We start from the raw sequence: 15,204 nt of genomic DNA, 5'->3' as shown, positions 1-15,204 counted from the left end.
AACATCTTTCTACCCATATGCATTTTATAAAAAACGGTTACAAACGCTTTTCAAAGACCAACTCGACCGATCCAAGGCAACGTGTTCCTTTAAAGGAAGGTTACAGAATTGGTAAGAAACAAAAATCGTGATGATCACAGATTTACATAAAACTTAAACGGTCTAATGATGATGATAGTTGAAAACACCCCTTGAAATATTTCTGTCTGAAATGTCGTATTTGATGAGAAATAAATTATCTTATTTCGCGTTTGGAGTTTATCGCTCAGTGAGCGTTTTAGTCATTTTTGTTTTGGCATCGATGCAATGCAAAATTTGTGATCAGTTTTCACTATTCTCTCGTGACCCAGATTGCCAATCGATCTCAAACTTCAACAGGTTTGTCAGTTTATGTGTAGGGTAGATTAAATAAAGTGCTTACACTGCCAGCAACTGTTTTGTTAGCAAAAACCATTTCTGTAATGTTCCTTTAAAAAATCAATTTTGCTTATACTTTTTGTGCTCAGCAAAAGTTTGTAGGATACCAGTAAGAAATGGTTTATGTTACATTGTAACATTGGCTGGTAACCGTATTCTGGTAAGCAGAATTTTGAGGTGCTTGTATTTAAGCAGCTTTAAGAAGTTGGGCCCTGGTTACATACAAGTTTGACTTGCTGATTAAATGTTTTTATTTAATATGTATGTATCATACATTTATGTACAACGACTTCATATATAATGCCCTTTCCCACATGTCCAGTTTACATTTTGGGAACAATCATTCAAAATGGTTTTTAACAAAACATTCCTCCGATATTGCGTCTCAAAAACCTGTCATTTCAATGAGGTTAAATTTGCATGCTAGCACTAAACAGGGTTGGATTTTGTTTTTCAATCGAAACCTCAAACATATAAAGCAAAAGCTGAAATAAAGCACACCATGGAAGGGCAACACTCGTTAAGTGCAGTTCATGCAAATTCAAATACAGCATCTTTCTTGGGCATTGTGCAGCAGAGGGGTTTCAGTTATAGCTCCTGACACTACACGCCATCTTAACAGGCAACTTGGGTTTCGTCTTTGGGTTGCGTCGATCTTTCTAATTTCTACATAGCCTTGTGTTCACCGACCAATCATGCAAGGAATTTTGATAGAACTCCCCCAAGCCGCATGCAGTATTTATGTATAACGCATAGTTGTGCATTAAAAATGTCCTATCGATGCCCATAAAGATGGTCGACTTAAGTTGGAACTTTCTATAAAGATAACTGAAAACAAATTGTTATTTGTGCACTTTATGCCTAAGCTTATGACTCTACCTGTTATTTTAAGACAGAGAGCTTGGTGCTTTCAACAGCAAATTAACAATCTATGGCCGGCAGACTGACCATATTAACCCTCAAAATCAAAATTGTTAACATCCTGATTGCAAAAATCAGTGTGATTTAGAAGAAGAAAAAAAAATAGGAGGTCAATTTCAATAGCTTTCCATCCATTGTGGCAGGAAATTTCTTTTAGCTAGAACTTTTCATAAATATTTTTGAATACACACAATAAATACCCACAGTTTACCAACAGTTGCTAATCAAAAAACAGGCTCTCACTCCCTAAAGCTTGTAAGCACAAAACACAAACTCTTGCTTACCACAGAAATGACTGCCTAAGCAGAGCCTAAATGCCATTTAATTCACATTATTGCACTTGGTTACCTTCTGCGTTTCTGGTAAGCACATACATTTGCAAAGCAAGTTTGCTTGCTTGTCAGCTTACCAACATTTAGGGCCTAACATCATGGCTCTGCATATCTTCAAGCTCATACACATAATCATAAAATGCTGCTAAGCAATTTGTTTTTTGGAAACCAACACAACAGTGTAAACTCTGTAGAAGTGTGGCTGGTCCTCAGTTTCTGCTTAGCATGATTTGTATGTGCTCAACAAGTTTTTGAGCTTACATATTTTATAAATTGGGCCCTCAAGGTATGTGTTTTGATCACCATATCTCTGCTTACCATGTGCCCAATTCCATGGAGCTGCTTAAGCACAAAAAGAGTGAAGCACAACAACATACCAGCCAAAATACCATTTCTCATGTGCAATTAGTGGCTGGTATCCTGTTCATTTTCACTTAGCACCAAATGATTAAGCGATAATATTTGCTTAAGCAGCTATATGAAATTGAGCCCATGGTTTGTACTAAATTTACATGCTACATGTAGCTTTGTAAGCCAAGAATGCTTTAGTAAAAGTAAGGGTCCATGCACAAGATAAAACATTTCTAGCCAACCTGTGAGTTACACATTTTGTTCTGCTATCGTAAGCACAGATTTTCGTTAATGGTAAGCAGAAATGTGATACTAATCCCAGTTGCTTACATTAAAGACACTGTACACTATTGGTAATTGTCAAAGACTAGTCTTCACAGTTGGTGTATCTCAACATATGCATAAAATAACAAACCTGAAAAAAAACACCCTTATCGCACCATGGTCACACGAAGTTGTGGGCTTTCAGATGCTTGATTTCGAGACCTCAAATTCTAAACCTGAGGTCTCTAAATCAAATTCCTGGAAAATTACTTCTTTCTCGAAAACTACGTCACTTCAGAGGGAGCTGTTTCGCTCACAATGTTTTATACTATCAACCTCTCCCCATTACTCATGATCGAGTGAGGTTTTATGCTAATAGTTATTTTGAGTAATTACCAATAGTGTCCACTGCCTTTAAATATTGTATCAATTCAGCTGCTTTGTACCTTGTACTCATGCAGTAATTATCTTTTTGGCAAACAATAATAAAAACAGTCTTATCAGTTATACCTTACACTAAAGAAAATTTACTGTTCATTGTTAAAAGGTTTCGTTTACAACAAGACTCCATAAAAAGTACAAATTTTATTGCGTTTCTTCTGTGCTCTATGTTGTCGACCAGATGACCACTTGAAATATTTTTAAGCAGGATCATAAAATGCATACCACAGCAAGATACACACACACACACGTTTGTGAATCGGGTATATTTAGGACTTCTCTTTTGTTCTCGCACTGTTTGGACTTCGCTTTTTTTTAGCGACGACCCCCATTGCTTTTGTACATGAAAGATCCTCAAAATCATCACTGTTACTTGTTTTGATTGCAACCTAAATAAGCTTGTATATGTTCATGTTCAAAAACATGATTTCTTGTCTCACTAGTTTCACAAAAGAAACATAAAACCACTGACTTTATGAAACTTTTACAAGTAGGTTGCATGGTGGGTTTAATATAAACCAATAAACCCTATAATGATCAGCGCTTTGAAATTGGGCACTGCCGGGCTAAATCGCTAGTTACCACTAAATTATCCTCTTACGGCCACCATACAGCATTTGATTCATCGGGCAGTAAGCGCAGAATTTCACGGTCACCAAAGCCATGAAATAGGGTCCAGATCTCAAACATGGGGCAGCAATTTTCAATCATGCGCTACACAACTTTCAGGAGGCGTCGTTGTACTACACACTTAAAAGTCAAATTCCATTCATCCTGCATATGATGTAGGTGACGCTTTTACATACTGGGAGAATAATTAACGCGGTTGTATCCAATACAGAATTGCTCATAAAACAATAAAACGGCCAGATCTAGAGTTTCATGTCAAGAGTCTTTTTGAAGCTATAACTGTTGGCTTTTATCAACTAGGAACCTCGAACATCACTCTGTTGCCCAGCAGTGACAGCATACTGCCGTGTGGCGACTTACTCGACGCTGCGTTCAATGCGTCCGTCTTAGGTACGTTCTCAAACAGCGCTGCCCGGTTCTGACCCTCGCCTTTCTTGACCCAGTGGCCGTAGATCCCGAATGCGCATCCGTCGATGGTTTTGCGGATGGTTCGGACGCTGTACGGGTTCTGCTTGATACGGATGAGGGGTACAGAGCTCTGGCTGGTGTAACGCCTCAAGGCGCAGATTGCAATTATCGCTATGGCGGCAGACTGTCAACAAAATAAATTAGTAATAATAACAAATAATAATGAAACATTATAAATCGCACAAATTTATCAAAGTGCATGGCGCTAAATACAAACAATAACATATACATGTACAATAACCAAAATTGAAACGTAAGCCTAAGCTAAGAAGAAATCTCAGAGAAGGATGGGCATAAAGCAATTATAAGAGATAAGGTTCATCATATTGTTTAAGTTGGCTAAACCAGGCATGATGTTTGGTCCTTGGGGAAATGTAGGAAAATCTTATTGAGCACAATTAAGGGCTGACCTTTGTATAGTCCTTAATAGTAATTTTTTTTTCTTCTTTATTTTTTATGCTCGTCGCCTGACACACAAGGCCTGAAGGCCACTTCAAGGTGTGGGCTAACTATTGTTACCAGAGGCTGTTGCCACCTACTCTTAGGGCTGAAACAGGGTTACCCCTTTCACAGTCCATACAAATGTAGGCTTGGGTATCATCAACTCGAAGCCTGGCCTTGTACATTCCAGGGCATTTCCTGGCAGGCAAGATACATCTTGATAATAAAAACAAAAAAAGGGACCCTGAACATTTCAGTGCATTTTGTAGCAGGCAAGACACAACAAGTTAAAGATTTGCATCATAATTATCACATAAAAGCAAGAATCGTCATCAAAATGAAAGCTGGGGTCGATTTCACATAGAGTTAGGACTAGTCCTAAGAGATATTAAAAACTAAAGGCTAGTCCTAAGTTAGGACGAGTAACTCGTCCTAACCAGTGCTGGTCCTAACTCGAGATAACACTAGTCCTAACTCTTTGTGAAATTCACCCCGGAACCAGTTTTGAGATGCACATGACAACACAGTTTGTCCCACAATTTTAAACGCAATTTTAACTCTTAATAATAATCGTAATAATTATAATGTTGGCCACAGGGAATGCAAATTGCATTTGGAAATCCATGTAAAGGAAAGAGAGAACAAACAAAAGACAAAAAAGTTTGCATAACAAAATACAAAAAAACCTACCCTGAACCTCTTCCGGGGGGAGAAAGCAGCTTTGGCAGGGGAGTCCGACGTCTGGAAGAAAGGGCTCTGAAGCGCCTCAGCAGGCGTCAACCTCAGGGATGGTTCAACCACTAACAGCTTTCTGATCTGAGATCAACAAAGAGAGGAAGAGTTGTAACACCAAGTAGCGGTGATTTTAGGGTGACTCGCATTATGGGTATAAGAAAGCTGGTTTTACGAATGATTATCTTGACTTGGTGCACTGAGACCTGGGCCCAATTTCATAGAGCTGCTTAAGCACAAAATTCTGCTTAAGCAAAACAATCTGTGCTTTGTAAAATCATATTACTGGCCAAGATTCAATTCAATTGTAAATGCTCAGTAAACAAGAGCTATACCAGTCACTAGCAATGTATATGGCACGAAAGTTTGGCCTGTAACATGTGTAAAATAAGCGACCTATTTTTGTGCTCAACCATATGTTTTGCTTAAGCAGCTCTATGAAATTGGCCCCTGGGCTTAATTACACAGAGCTGCTTAAACACAAACAGCAGCTTAACATATTACACTAGAATAAGGTCACCAGCCATGCCACAAATAAAATTTTGCAGAAAAATTGTTCAGCAATATTTTTGCTTCAGAAGTTATTTGGCTCTGCTTACTAAAAAATTCTGCACTTTCAGCCTTCAGGATCATGTGATTGACGATTCACAGGGTGCCAGGGTGCTTGACTCTACTTTAGCAGCACTATGATAATAGGCCCTAGCTGGGCTTCAAAGTGTTAACATTCAAAGTATCAGGTCACTTCCTCTATGCTTCCAGGAAAACAGATTTTGTGTCACTATAATTATATAGCCTGGCAAAAATGTCTACGAGTAGGTCAAATACCGAACTCAAGCTCTGGTGCTTCTGTTCAGCAAAGTGTGGGTTTGAATCCCGGTCGTGACACTTGTGTCCCTGAGCAAGACACTTTACTATAATTGCTTCTCTCCACCCAGGGGTAAATGGGTACCTGTGAGGGCAGAGATGGTTCTTGTGATTGGTGTAGCCAAGCAGCACATATTAATGTCGCACAGGCATACTCCCCAGGGAGCTGAGATGGTTTTAGGAATGAACTAAGGCCCGGTGACCAGGGGTAATAATGTTGGAAGCCCTTTCAGAAGCCCTTCGAGTGTGAAAAGCACTATATAAAACTGGTTATTATTATATTATTTAAATTAACAGAGCGCTATCATCAAAATCGTAATCTTACCGTATCTTTAGCAGTTTCTGTGTTGTCGTCCCATTCGGGGCTGCCGAAGGAGAACCTGCCCTCCATGATGGTGCGTAACATGATGACCTGCCTCCGATGCCAGAATGGAGGACAACCAACGAGCCTGGTGGGTAGCAATTATTGTTGGAAGAATATATTTATGGTTTCTCAAACGAAATCTGTGATTAACAGGCTGAGGTACACATTTTTAACAAACAATAAAAGAAATAATTTTCTTGATTCAATATTTGTTCTTATTATTATTCACTTCTGGTTTATTAAACAGATCTTTAGTGTAGCTGGCTGAGTTACAATACAGATTTTAACAAGGATAAGTTTATTGGCTAAAATAATGAATGAGATGGTCTTTTAAAAAAATGAATGGTCAGTGGAAACACTGTCATGCACAGGGACAATTCAAGGCAGTGTATAACAGTTTGGGTGTTCCCGTTGAAAAATAATTTGACTTGGGGTTGAACAAAAACAAATTGACTAGAGCAGGATTTTAATCTTTGTTCAAGGGGGGGGGGGGGGGGGCAGTCAGACGGGTTCAAATCACACTCTAGTAGATTTGTCTTTTGTTCACCAACAAATCATTTAAAAATTTAACCAGTCGCTGTTCCATGTGGTCTATTATTTGAAAAAGAATTTGGTTCGCACTACATTTTTGTGTATTAAGAACTTACAGTGTGAACATGATGACCCCGCACGCCCAGAGGTCAATCTCCTTGCCGTAACCTTTGACACCATCTAAACTCATACTGCACTTCAGCATTTCTGGAGACATGTAACCAGGCGTCCCACATAACTCTGCGGTAGGAATAAAAGAAAGAAAAAATTACAGCATGCGTTAGTTTTGGAATTAGGTGCATTCTGGTCCAGCGAGGGATCAAATTTGATCCATAGCTAGACCTAGACCATGCAGCTCATTCAACAGTTAGCACTTGCGTAATGGGTATTTGCGAAAAAGGTCTAGGATGAGCGCTGTTTGTGTGGAGATAGCTCCCTCTACCAAGGGTTTTGGAAAGTCAGAAAAAAAACCTGAAAAATGAAAAATCTGAGATGCGTCATCATTTCATATAAAGGATGCCCATGCAACAGCCATACCCATAGTCACAGCTGCTTAATCAGACACAGCCCACAAATCCACACCACTGGCGTTTAGTCGGGTACCCTTCCCTTACCTGTAAGCAGTTGCCCTTCTTTGATATCAGCAGCCATACCAAAGTCAGAAATCTTCACGGTCAGGTTGTCTTTCAGTAATATATTTTCTGGCTGTATAAAAAAAATTCAAAAAAATATTTTCTGATTCACAATGATTCATATAGAAACATTAAATAGGTTTATACAAAAAGGACTGTTTGCAGCGGTTTCCTTTAACTTTTGTCTCACTCGCTGGCTGGACCTAAAAATAATCTCTCTTTGGGATTTTACCACCGTACTCCTCATATTTTGTGACAATGAACAAAAGTTTAACTCACTTGCCGCTGTTTTCACTCGCCGCTGTTTTATACAAGGCGACCGCTAATTTCAAACCCTGTGAGGTAATGACCCCATCGCAGACGCAGGAATGCACCTCCGCAAAATACACTTCCACCGTTTCCACCATTGGTAGTCCAATCCTTTGTGTAAAAAATATTAACCCCTAAAGTGGCTAGCAGGACAGGTGCGTGTAAGGGTGCTGCACATTGGGCAAGGGGTGATTAAAAATAATGAAGTTATTCACCCTACCTTCATATCTCTATGGACAATACCATGGTTGTGGATGTACTGCACAGCATCAAGAATCTGTCTCATTATATACCTTAGTAAGAACAAATAAAAATGGAAAGTTAAGAGTCACCTAAACAAAGGACTCTTCACTGAGGCATGGGGTGTCGTGGTCAAGCGGATAAGAGCACTGAAATCAAGCTCTCTGTTCAGCAGAGTGTGGGTTCGAATCCCGGTCGTGACACTTGTGTCCCTGAGCAAGACACTTAACTAAATAATTGCTTCTCATCACACAGGGGTAAATGGTTCTTGTGATTGATTTAGCCGAGTAGCGCATACTAATGTTGCACAGGCTGTCCACAGGGAGCTGAGGAATGATTTAAGGCCCAGAGACCACGGGTAATAATGTGAGGCGCTTTGAGACGCCCTTCGGGTGTGAAAAGTGCTATATAAAAACTGGTAATTGTTATCATTATTACTATTATAATTATTTGGTCCTTTGGAATTTTACATTTTTATTGAGCACAAGGGCTAACCTACATGTAGACACCCTCACATGGTGTAGGTTTTAATAGACCTTTTAACCTGAACACTCCCTTACTAGGAGGGAAATCTTCTTTATTTAAAGGCAGTGGACACTATTGGTAATTACTCAAAATAATTAGTGGCATAAAACCTTCTTTGGTAACGAGTAATGGGGAGCTGTTGATAGTATAACACATTGTGAGGAATGGCTCCCTCTGAAGTAACATAGTTTTTTGAGAAAGAAGTAATTTTCAACGAATTTGATTTTGAGACCTCAGATTTAGAATTTGAGGTCTCGAAATCAAGCATCTGAAAGCACACAACTTCGTGTGACAAGGGTATATTTTCTTTCAATATTATCTCGCAATTTCGACGACCGATTGAGCTCAAATTTTCACAGGTTTGTTATTTTATGTATATGTTGAGATACACCAAGTGAGAAGACTGTTTTTTGACAATTACCAATAGTGTCCACTGTCTTTAAAAAACAAATTTCTTAACTTCTACTCTATTCTGCCACAAGTTTTTTGTCACTATTCTTTTAAAAAACAAAATGGATGATCTTACCTTGTTTTCTTCTCGGAAAGTGTGACCACTTTTGTCAGGTAGTCAAATAGCTCACCCTCAGGACATCTACAAAGAAAATCATTAATGAAACGGTGTTACAATTTCAATAAAAAGATAACATGATGAAACATTCTGATACAAAATGATAATCCATCTTTTATATAGACTCTACAATAAGATTCAATATCATAAAAGATATAGTTAAGGTTCGCGGTAACACCATGTAATGATAATCTCTAAATGAGTTGGATGGGGGTGGTTCTGACTAGAATTGTTGGTTTCAACGGGACTTTCTTTGACTAAATGCTGCAGGTCTGGTCGTGGTTTCCCTCCCGGTTCTGATTTCTTTCCATTGTTGTTGTAAATGGTGTTATTATTGTTTGATTAGCATTCACTGGATAAGTACATGTATTGTTGTGTTTACATTGTCTCTGCTGCGCCTTGTTCATCTGTTCAGATTGATTTGGCGCAATACAAATACCTACTATTATTATTATTATTAAATGTAGAGATTATCATTACATGGTGTTACCGCAAACCTTTACTGTATAGTTTTTCCACCATTATGCAAAGTTTCAAATCCTACTTATCATAAAAGATGGTTACTCACAATTCCAACACTAGAAAGTAATACGTTGGCGTCTCCATGAAGTCGTGTAGATCAACTGCAAGGGAACGAAACATGAATCAGTTTGATATAAATTGTCTTTAAATAATCCCCCAAAAATATTTCAATACAAACAAGTTAAATTGATGTAGCATCCAAAATGTCGTGGCTTTGGCATGGCCACCACATGACTCAATCCATGATTTTAGAGAGAATTTTAATGCAGGGTGAAGGACAAATTATGGCGGTAAAACTCAAAACCAAACAAATGCAATTTAACCAAAGCCGTCAAGTTATCTTTGTTGAGTTCCCAGTATCCCCGTATGATCATGAACACTGATATAACAGATACAAACAAGGAGCCAGTCTACTTCGCTAACATCCTCTATTAACTTTACTACTTATTCGCACTGGAGAAAACCAACATCATGTTTACCTATCTTTCTCCAGATTGATAACTTGAAGGACGTCTATAAAGCCTTGTATCTCTACAATTAATAAACTTTGTCGACAATGCACAGAGATTTTTGAATTTTTGTAGTCAAACCGATCATGTGAGAGAAACGTATTATCTCTGAAGTCATCACACTTCCTCTGTCTGTCCTCACCAGAGTCAAAACAAAACCAAATCATTTATGTTCGGTCTAATTTCTAATAATAGCACTTATTATTTGGATATGTGTTGCTGTGACCTTCAAGAAAAAGCCCTGCGGGTAAGCCGAGTCATAGCTTGAATTGGTTTAAAAAAAAACTTGTCTAAGTTTTCTGTTTGAAATGTCATATTTGATGAGAAATCAAACTAATTTTCCCATTGGAGTTAATCCCACAAAGAGCATTTTACTATTAAAAAAATCAATCGATGTCATGCAAAATGTGTGATCAGTTTTCACTATTTTTTTGTGACCCAGATGGCTGGTTGATCTCAAACTTCTACAGGTTTGTAAGTTTATGTATATAGTGAATTACGTAAAGTGTTAACACGGCAAGCCTTTTTGTTTGTTAGCAAAAACCAATTCTGTATTTTGCTTTTAACCACCCCATTGAGAAGTTGGACTTACTGATGTTTCGGTGTTTGTTGGGTCTTGACAGCTGACTCAAGATGGCTACTTCGTTGCTGTATTCATTCATGATGGCCGTCGTCTGGTCAGAATGCTTCTGGGTCGTCATGTCGATGATCTTGACTGCGAAGCTCCTGGATGTCTCTCGGTGAATACACATCCTGACAGTGCTACTTACTCCTCTGTCAAGACAATCAAAAGAATAAATACTTTTAGATTTTCATTTCTTTTAACAGACTTTAAGGCACTGCTGTCGATTTCACCAAACTCTTTCTAACTTTGGATTAATCTTAGGACTTTTTCAGGACGAGTTAAGTTCTGTATTCATAGCAGTTAGAAAGCATTGAACTCATCCTAAGTTAAGACGAGTTACTCAACCTAACTCGTTACTTGTCCTAACTCAATATAGGATTAATCCTGGCATTTCGTGAAATCGCCTGCCGGACACATTTGGTATGTAAAAATACTCAAATGGTCATCAAAATTGCAAGAGAATTTAATGAAGAAAGAAAAAACACCATTATTGCACAAACTTGTGTGATTTCAGACGCCTAAAAAAGACTCCAGGGCAGAAGTTTTTAAATATTTGAGTAAGAAATTACCTCTTTCTCAAAAAATATCTTACTTCAGAGGGAGCCATTTCTCACAATGTTTTATACTATCAACAGCACAATCAGGGGTAACGGGTAAACTTAAGCTTTAAAGTTGTTGTTTTTTTCTTTGTAGGAGTACACAACATAGCAATAATTTTTGGAAGAGATGCAGAGTTTGCCTTTAACTTGTCTGTGTCTAGCCAGCAGGACCAGTTAGCTTGTTGTTTCACTAGGTTGCCAGCTTCACTAGTTGCCAACCTTCTCAGATTAAAGTTATTACTTACTTGCCCAACATCTGCTTGGTAACATAAGTGCTGGAGAAGACGTCCCCATACTGCTTGCTCAGCAGCAAATCCGCATCGGTCTCATCCGTTCCGATCGTCATCTTGGCTGCAGCACCTGTCTTTTTAAAGTCTCTGATCGTTCAATATACAACACTCTATCATACAAAACATAACTACACAAGTCTTGTTAGCTTTTTTTAAATAGAGAGGTCCATGCTAACTTTCTGTCATAGAAGTTCCATTGCATGTTGGTATTTCCTAAGAAGAGTGAATCTCATCTTGTGTAGATCTCGCAATCCACAGCTAGGTTACAGGACGATGACGGAACTCCACAAAGAATGATTTCCAGTTTTATAGTTCGGCTGGACATGGAGTGCTCCACTTTCGAAGACGTCAGCATTCTGTGATACGCCAGACAATTATCGCTCGATACCTTCTTCAGATCTGCAAGAAAAGTAATAGGTTAAGGACATTGCCAAATGTGTACTACGGATTTGTAGGATTAGAAAGTTTGCATGGTTGGAATACAAAATACAATGATGAGAGGTTTGTGGAGACACCATGCATGGCCAAATTTCATGGCTCTGCTTACCATAAGCAAAGAATTGGCGTTTGTGGAAGCAGGGAATTCTGTGCTTCTTTCCGTGCATACTCCACGTTACTATGCATTTTGCGCCTAACAAAATATGAAGACCATGGCGCTAAAACCAGTAAAGCCCGGTTCATACTTCCTGCAAATGTGATACAAAATATTGACGCCACAAACGAATAATTCACATCAGTTGAAATGTGCTCAAATCCTGCGAAACACAAACATTCCCAGCAAAAACAGTGATGAGACGTCAAAATTTGAATTGCATTCGCAGTTGCAGGAAGTATGAACCGGGCTTAACAACTCATGTTGGTGGTCAGTCATACAAAAACACTATTTAGTGGGAAAACTGCTAAGTGGAGTTTTGCTGAGTGAGACTGCATTTCTCTCAAAATTAATTGCAGCTGCAATAACTTTTTACTGTTTCCTTTTTCTTTGATAAGAGTAAGTGGAATGATGTGAAAAGAATAACAACAACAATGATGCACACAACCACAAAGAAACTCTGAAAAAAGAAATCAGAGCAAAGATCTGCAAGAAGTTACCTTGCCAGAACGAAGCTAAGAAATACCTTCTTTCTCGACAAACTAGTAATATCTACCCTATGCTGTGCACACACAATTTTTCAAGCTGAAAATCAGACCATAACTATTACATAAGATTATGCCAACAACAATAACACTCTACTGCAGGTCCAGCTCATTAGCATATAACTGACCAATACAAACATTTAATCTACTGCCACACCCACTCAGCTGAAGCTCCCTAATTTACATACAACTGTCCACAGCAAGGTATTCAAAGAGTTCATTGGTTCCTGTGCCCATATGCAAATAACCAAACTACATGTATGTAATAAGCAGGTAGCTGCACATGTACTGACATGTGATGGTTACAGTACCTATGTCCTTGTGCATGTAAACACACAACCTTACTACAGCTTACAAGCTTTTGCTAAAACTAGGTTTCAAAACCAGAACACCATGCTGTGACTTGTGCCCCTCTCATTTCTTGCTAAGCCAAGAAATTTGCTGAGCAGATTTTTCTGAAATTTGGCCCTGGCGACCCAACAACCACAGATGACTTGAGGCATGCTGGATGACACACAATGTGTGGTGGAGTATGGATAGAATTTAACTGGTCCCAGTTGCAATGTTTGTTTGTCAACCAAATCAGCACAAATCTTTCTTGAATGCACTTTAAAACTTTCTAAAAAGCAGGTCTAAAATTACATGCAGGCCACATGGCTTCTGTTGCCCCTGGTCTAGGCTTTGGCGCCCTTCAAAAATTTTCCATTGACTTAATTAAATAAGATTTTCCTATGGAAGTGCCCTTTGCAAAATGACAATGGCCTTGTCCTTTCAACATGCTCAAAAATGAAATTCCAGGCCTGAAAATGTGTACATTTTCACAATTGTTTCCAATATTTTAGGAAAGATAATACACTTAACATAAAATGTCCCACTTTTCTTTAAAAAACTTCAGGGTTTTAACTTCTTATAATTAACCTAAATAGATAACCACCAGAAGAAATCTTTGGAACAAGTCACAAGTTTGCATATAACTGATCATGGGAAACAATCATACAAAAAAAAAATCAAACATGGGCCTGTGCAATTTAACATAAATCTACTTGAAAGTCTGAACATTTTTATTTTCCAATTGGACCCCTTGTTTATAGAAAGACCCAAGTACACTTTATGGTAAAAGGCAATGCATTTTCTCGTGCAGTTATTGCGACCTGGGCGAACTTCATCCACAGGCGCAATTGCTTGAAGTTTGCGCGGCCCGTCATGAACAATGCGCGCGCAAGCTTGAAGCGTACAGTTTGCAACCAGCGTATCAATTGACTATGGTCATCAATTATTTTTTGAGTAATTAAAATTAGAATGAAGCCTAACACTGTACTGTAGTTTAGTGCTAAAGTACAGTGTCCCCTGGTCCTTAATGGTATTTTATAAAACCACTTACAATTATCCTGATAAGGCATCGTTTGCCGTGCTATGATTATCACATGGCGTGCAGTACCCAGACGTCTTTTTTGTTTCCAACATCGAACCCAATCAGTTGTGCATCTGTGTATCTGAAACGCGCGTACGAACATTACGTGTACGAGGATGATAAAATAGTCTGTTAGTGTTACTGTTGGGGTGTTATAAAACAAATATAGACTGCTTTTACTCATGCTTGGTTAAAACTCGGACTCCCTCAGTGATTCCTCGGGGGGAAAAAACGCTGCGGGGAACACCTCGGAAGTCGTAGTTTTAACCATACAGGCCTATTCATGGTGGCCTACCATACCATAGCACTTTAAAGCAGTCCATCCCCAATATTTGTATACTGGCTGGGGGTATTGTAGGTCATTCAGCTAGCTGGGGCCAACAACATTACCATGCCATTGCCATACGTTTGGACTTTCTCCTCACAGAGTCACACACACACTCCCTCACATCTTCTTGTTCTTTGATACATTTCAGATCATGAGTGATGAGCTTGACTTGACTTGAGTTGAGTTGAGACGAATGCACACAAAAAAATTAATTAGAATGGAACTTTGGTCTTTGGACTGGTGAAGAATTTCTGTCTCGGATTGGATTAATAATTTAGCCTACCTTTTCACATTAGCATCACACCAGCTTAAATAAATCTAAATAAGTGTAGTTGCGATAACGTAACCCTCCTCTCCTCCGCCGTCAGGAGAAGGGTTATGTTGTCGCAACTAAAATAAGTGAACATCATTTGGTTACCTTTTTACACCACTGCTGGTGTCACCAGCCTCACTCACTGTCTGCTTTCTTCATAACATTCTTTTAGTTCTGTCATCTGAAAGAGTTTTTCGGTGCTGCATCCCTAAGTCAAAAAGGTCACTTAAATGTTAATCAATTAATGATCTACAGTTCTATTTCCGTGTAAGCAAATATTAATGAGGTAAACACAAAGTTGACTGGGGTTATTCGTCATCATCTGTCTATACTATCACCACTGCATCAGGCAGCAGCAGAGTGAGTCGAGTAGAGCGCTAGCGGTCGGTTCAATCAGGGTTCAATTATATACTGGCCCTTTTCGAAATTACGGATTCAGA

At 38.7% G+C, this 15,204-nt stretch overlaps 1 protein-coding gene across 3 annotated transcripts; it reads right to left on the bottom strand.

Annotated features, from left to right (window-relative positions):
* Window positions 1-17: 17 nt before the first annotated feature.
* LOC139938455 (phosphorylase b kinase gamma catalytic chain, skeletal muscle/heart isoform-like) lies at window positions 18-15,098 on the bottom strand. Of its 3 annotated transcripts, none has more exons than XM_071933995.1 (11): window positions 14,870-15,098; window positions 11,531-11,974; window positions 10,654-10,835; window positions 9,599-9,653; window positions 8,989-9,054; window positions 7,918-7,990; window positions 7,371-7,461; window positions 6,873-6,996; window positions 6,187-6,310; window positions 4,956-5,081; window positions 18-3,948 (listed from the first exon to the last, which is right to left on the bottom strand). In XM_071933995.1, the coding sequence occupies exons 2-11, from the start codon at window positions 11,629-11,631 to the stop codon at window positions 3,649-3,651; spliced, it is 1,242 nt and encodes a 413-aa protein (XP_071790096.1). In that variant the 5' UTR covers window positions 11,632-11,974; window positions 14,870-15,098; the 3' UTR covers window positions 18-3,648. The 3 variants fall into 3 exon arrangements, with proteins under 3 accessions (XP_071790096.1, XP_071790097.1, XP_071790098.1); XM_071933996.1 differs by lacking the exon at window positions 14,870-15,098 and adding an exon at window positions 14,735-14,813; XM_071933997.1 differs by lacking the exon at window positions 14,870-15,098 and adding an exon at window positions 12,668-12,693.
* Window positions 15,099-15,204: the final 106 nt, after the last annotated feature.

The sequence above is a fragment of the Asterias amurensis genome, chromosome 6, assembly GCF_032118995.1.
Source record: "Asterias amurensis chromosome 6, ASM3211899v1".
NCBI lineage: Eukaryota > Metazoa > Echinodermata > Asteroidea > Forcipulatida > Asteriidae > Asterias > Asterias amurensis.
This window is presented reverse-complemented; position numbering and strand designations above follow the sequence as displayed.

Bases quoted from the DNA above. Each gene is read 5' to 3' on its own strand.
- LOC139938455 (XM_071933995.1), bottom strand. From the start codon at position 11,631: ATGACGATCGGAACGGATGAGACCGATGCGGATTTGCTGCTGAGCAAG. The intron at 9,654-10,653 runs GTAAGTCCAACT...GTTCCCTTGCAG, and splicing joins CAACAAACACCGAAACATCA to TTGATCTACACGACTTCATG. The intron at 7,991-8,988 runs GTAAGATCATCC...GTTCTTACTAAG, and splicing joins CTTTCCGAGAAGAAAACAAG to GTATATAATGAGACAGATTC.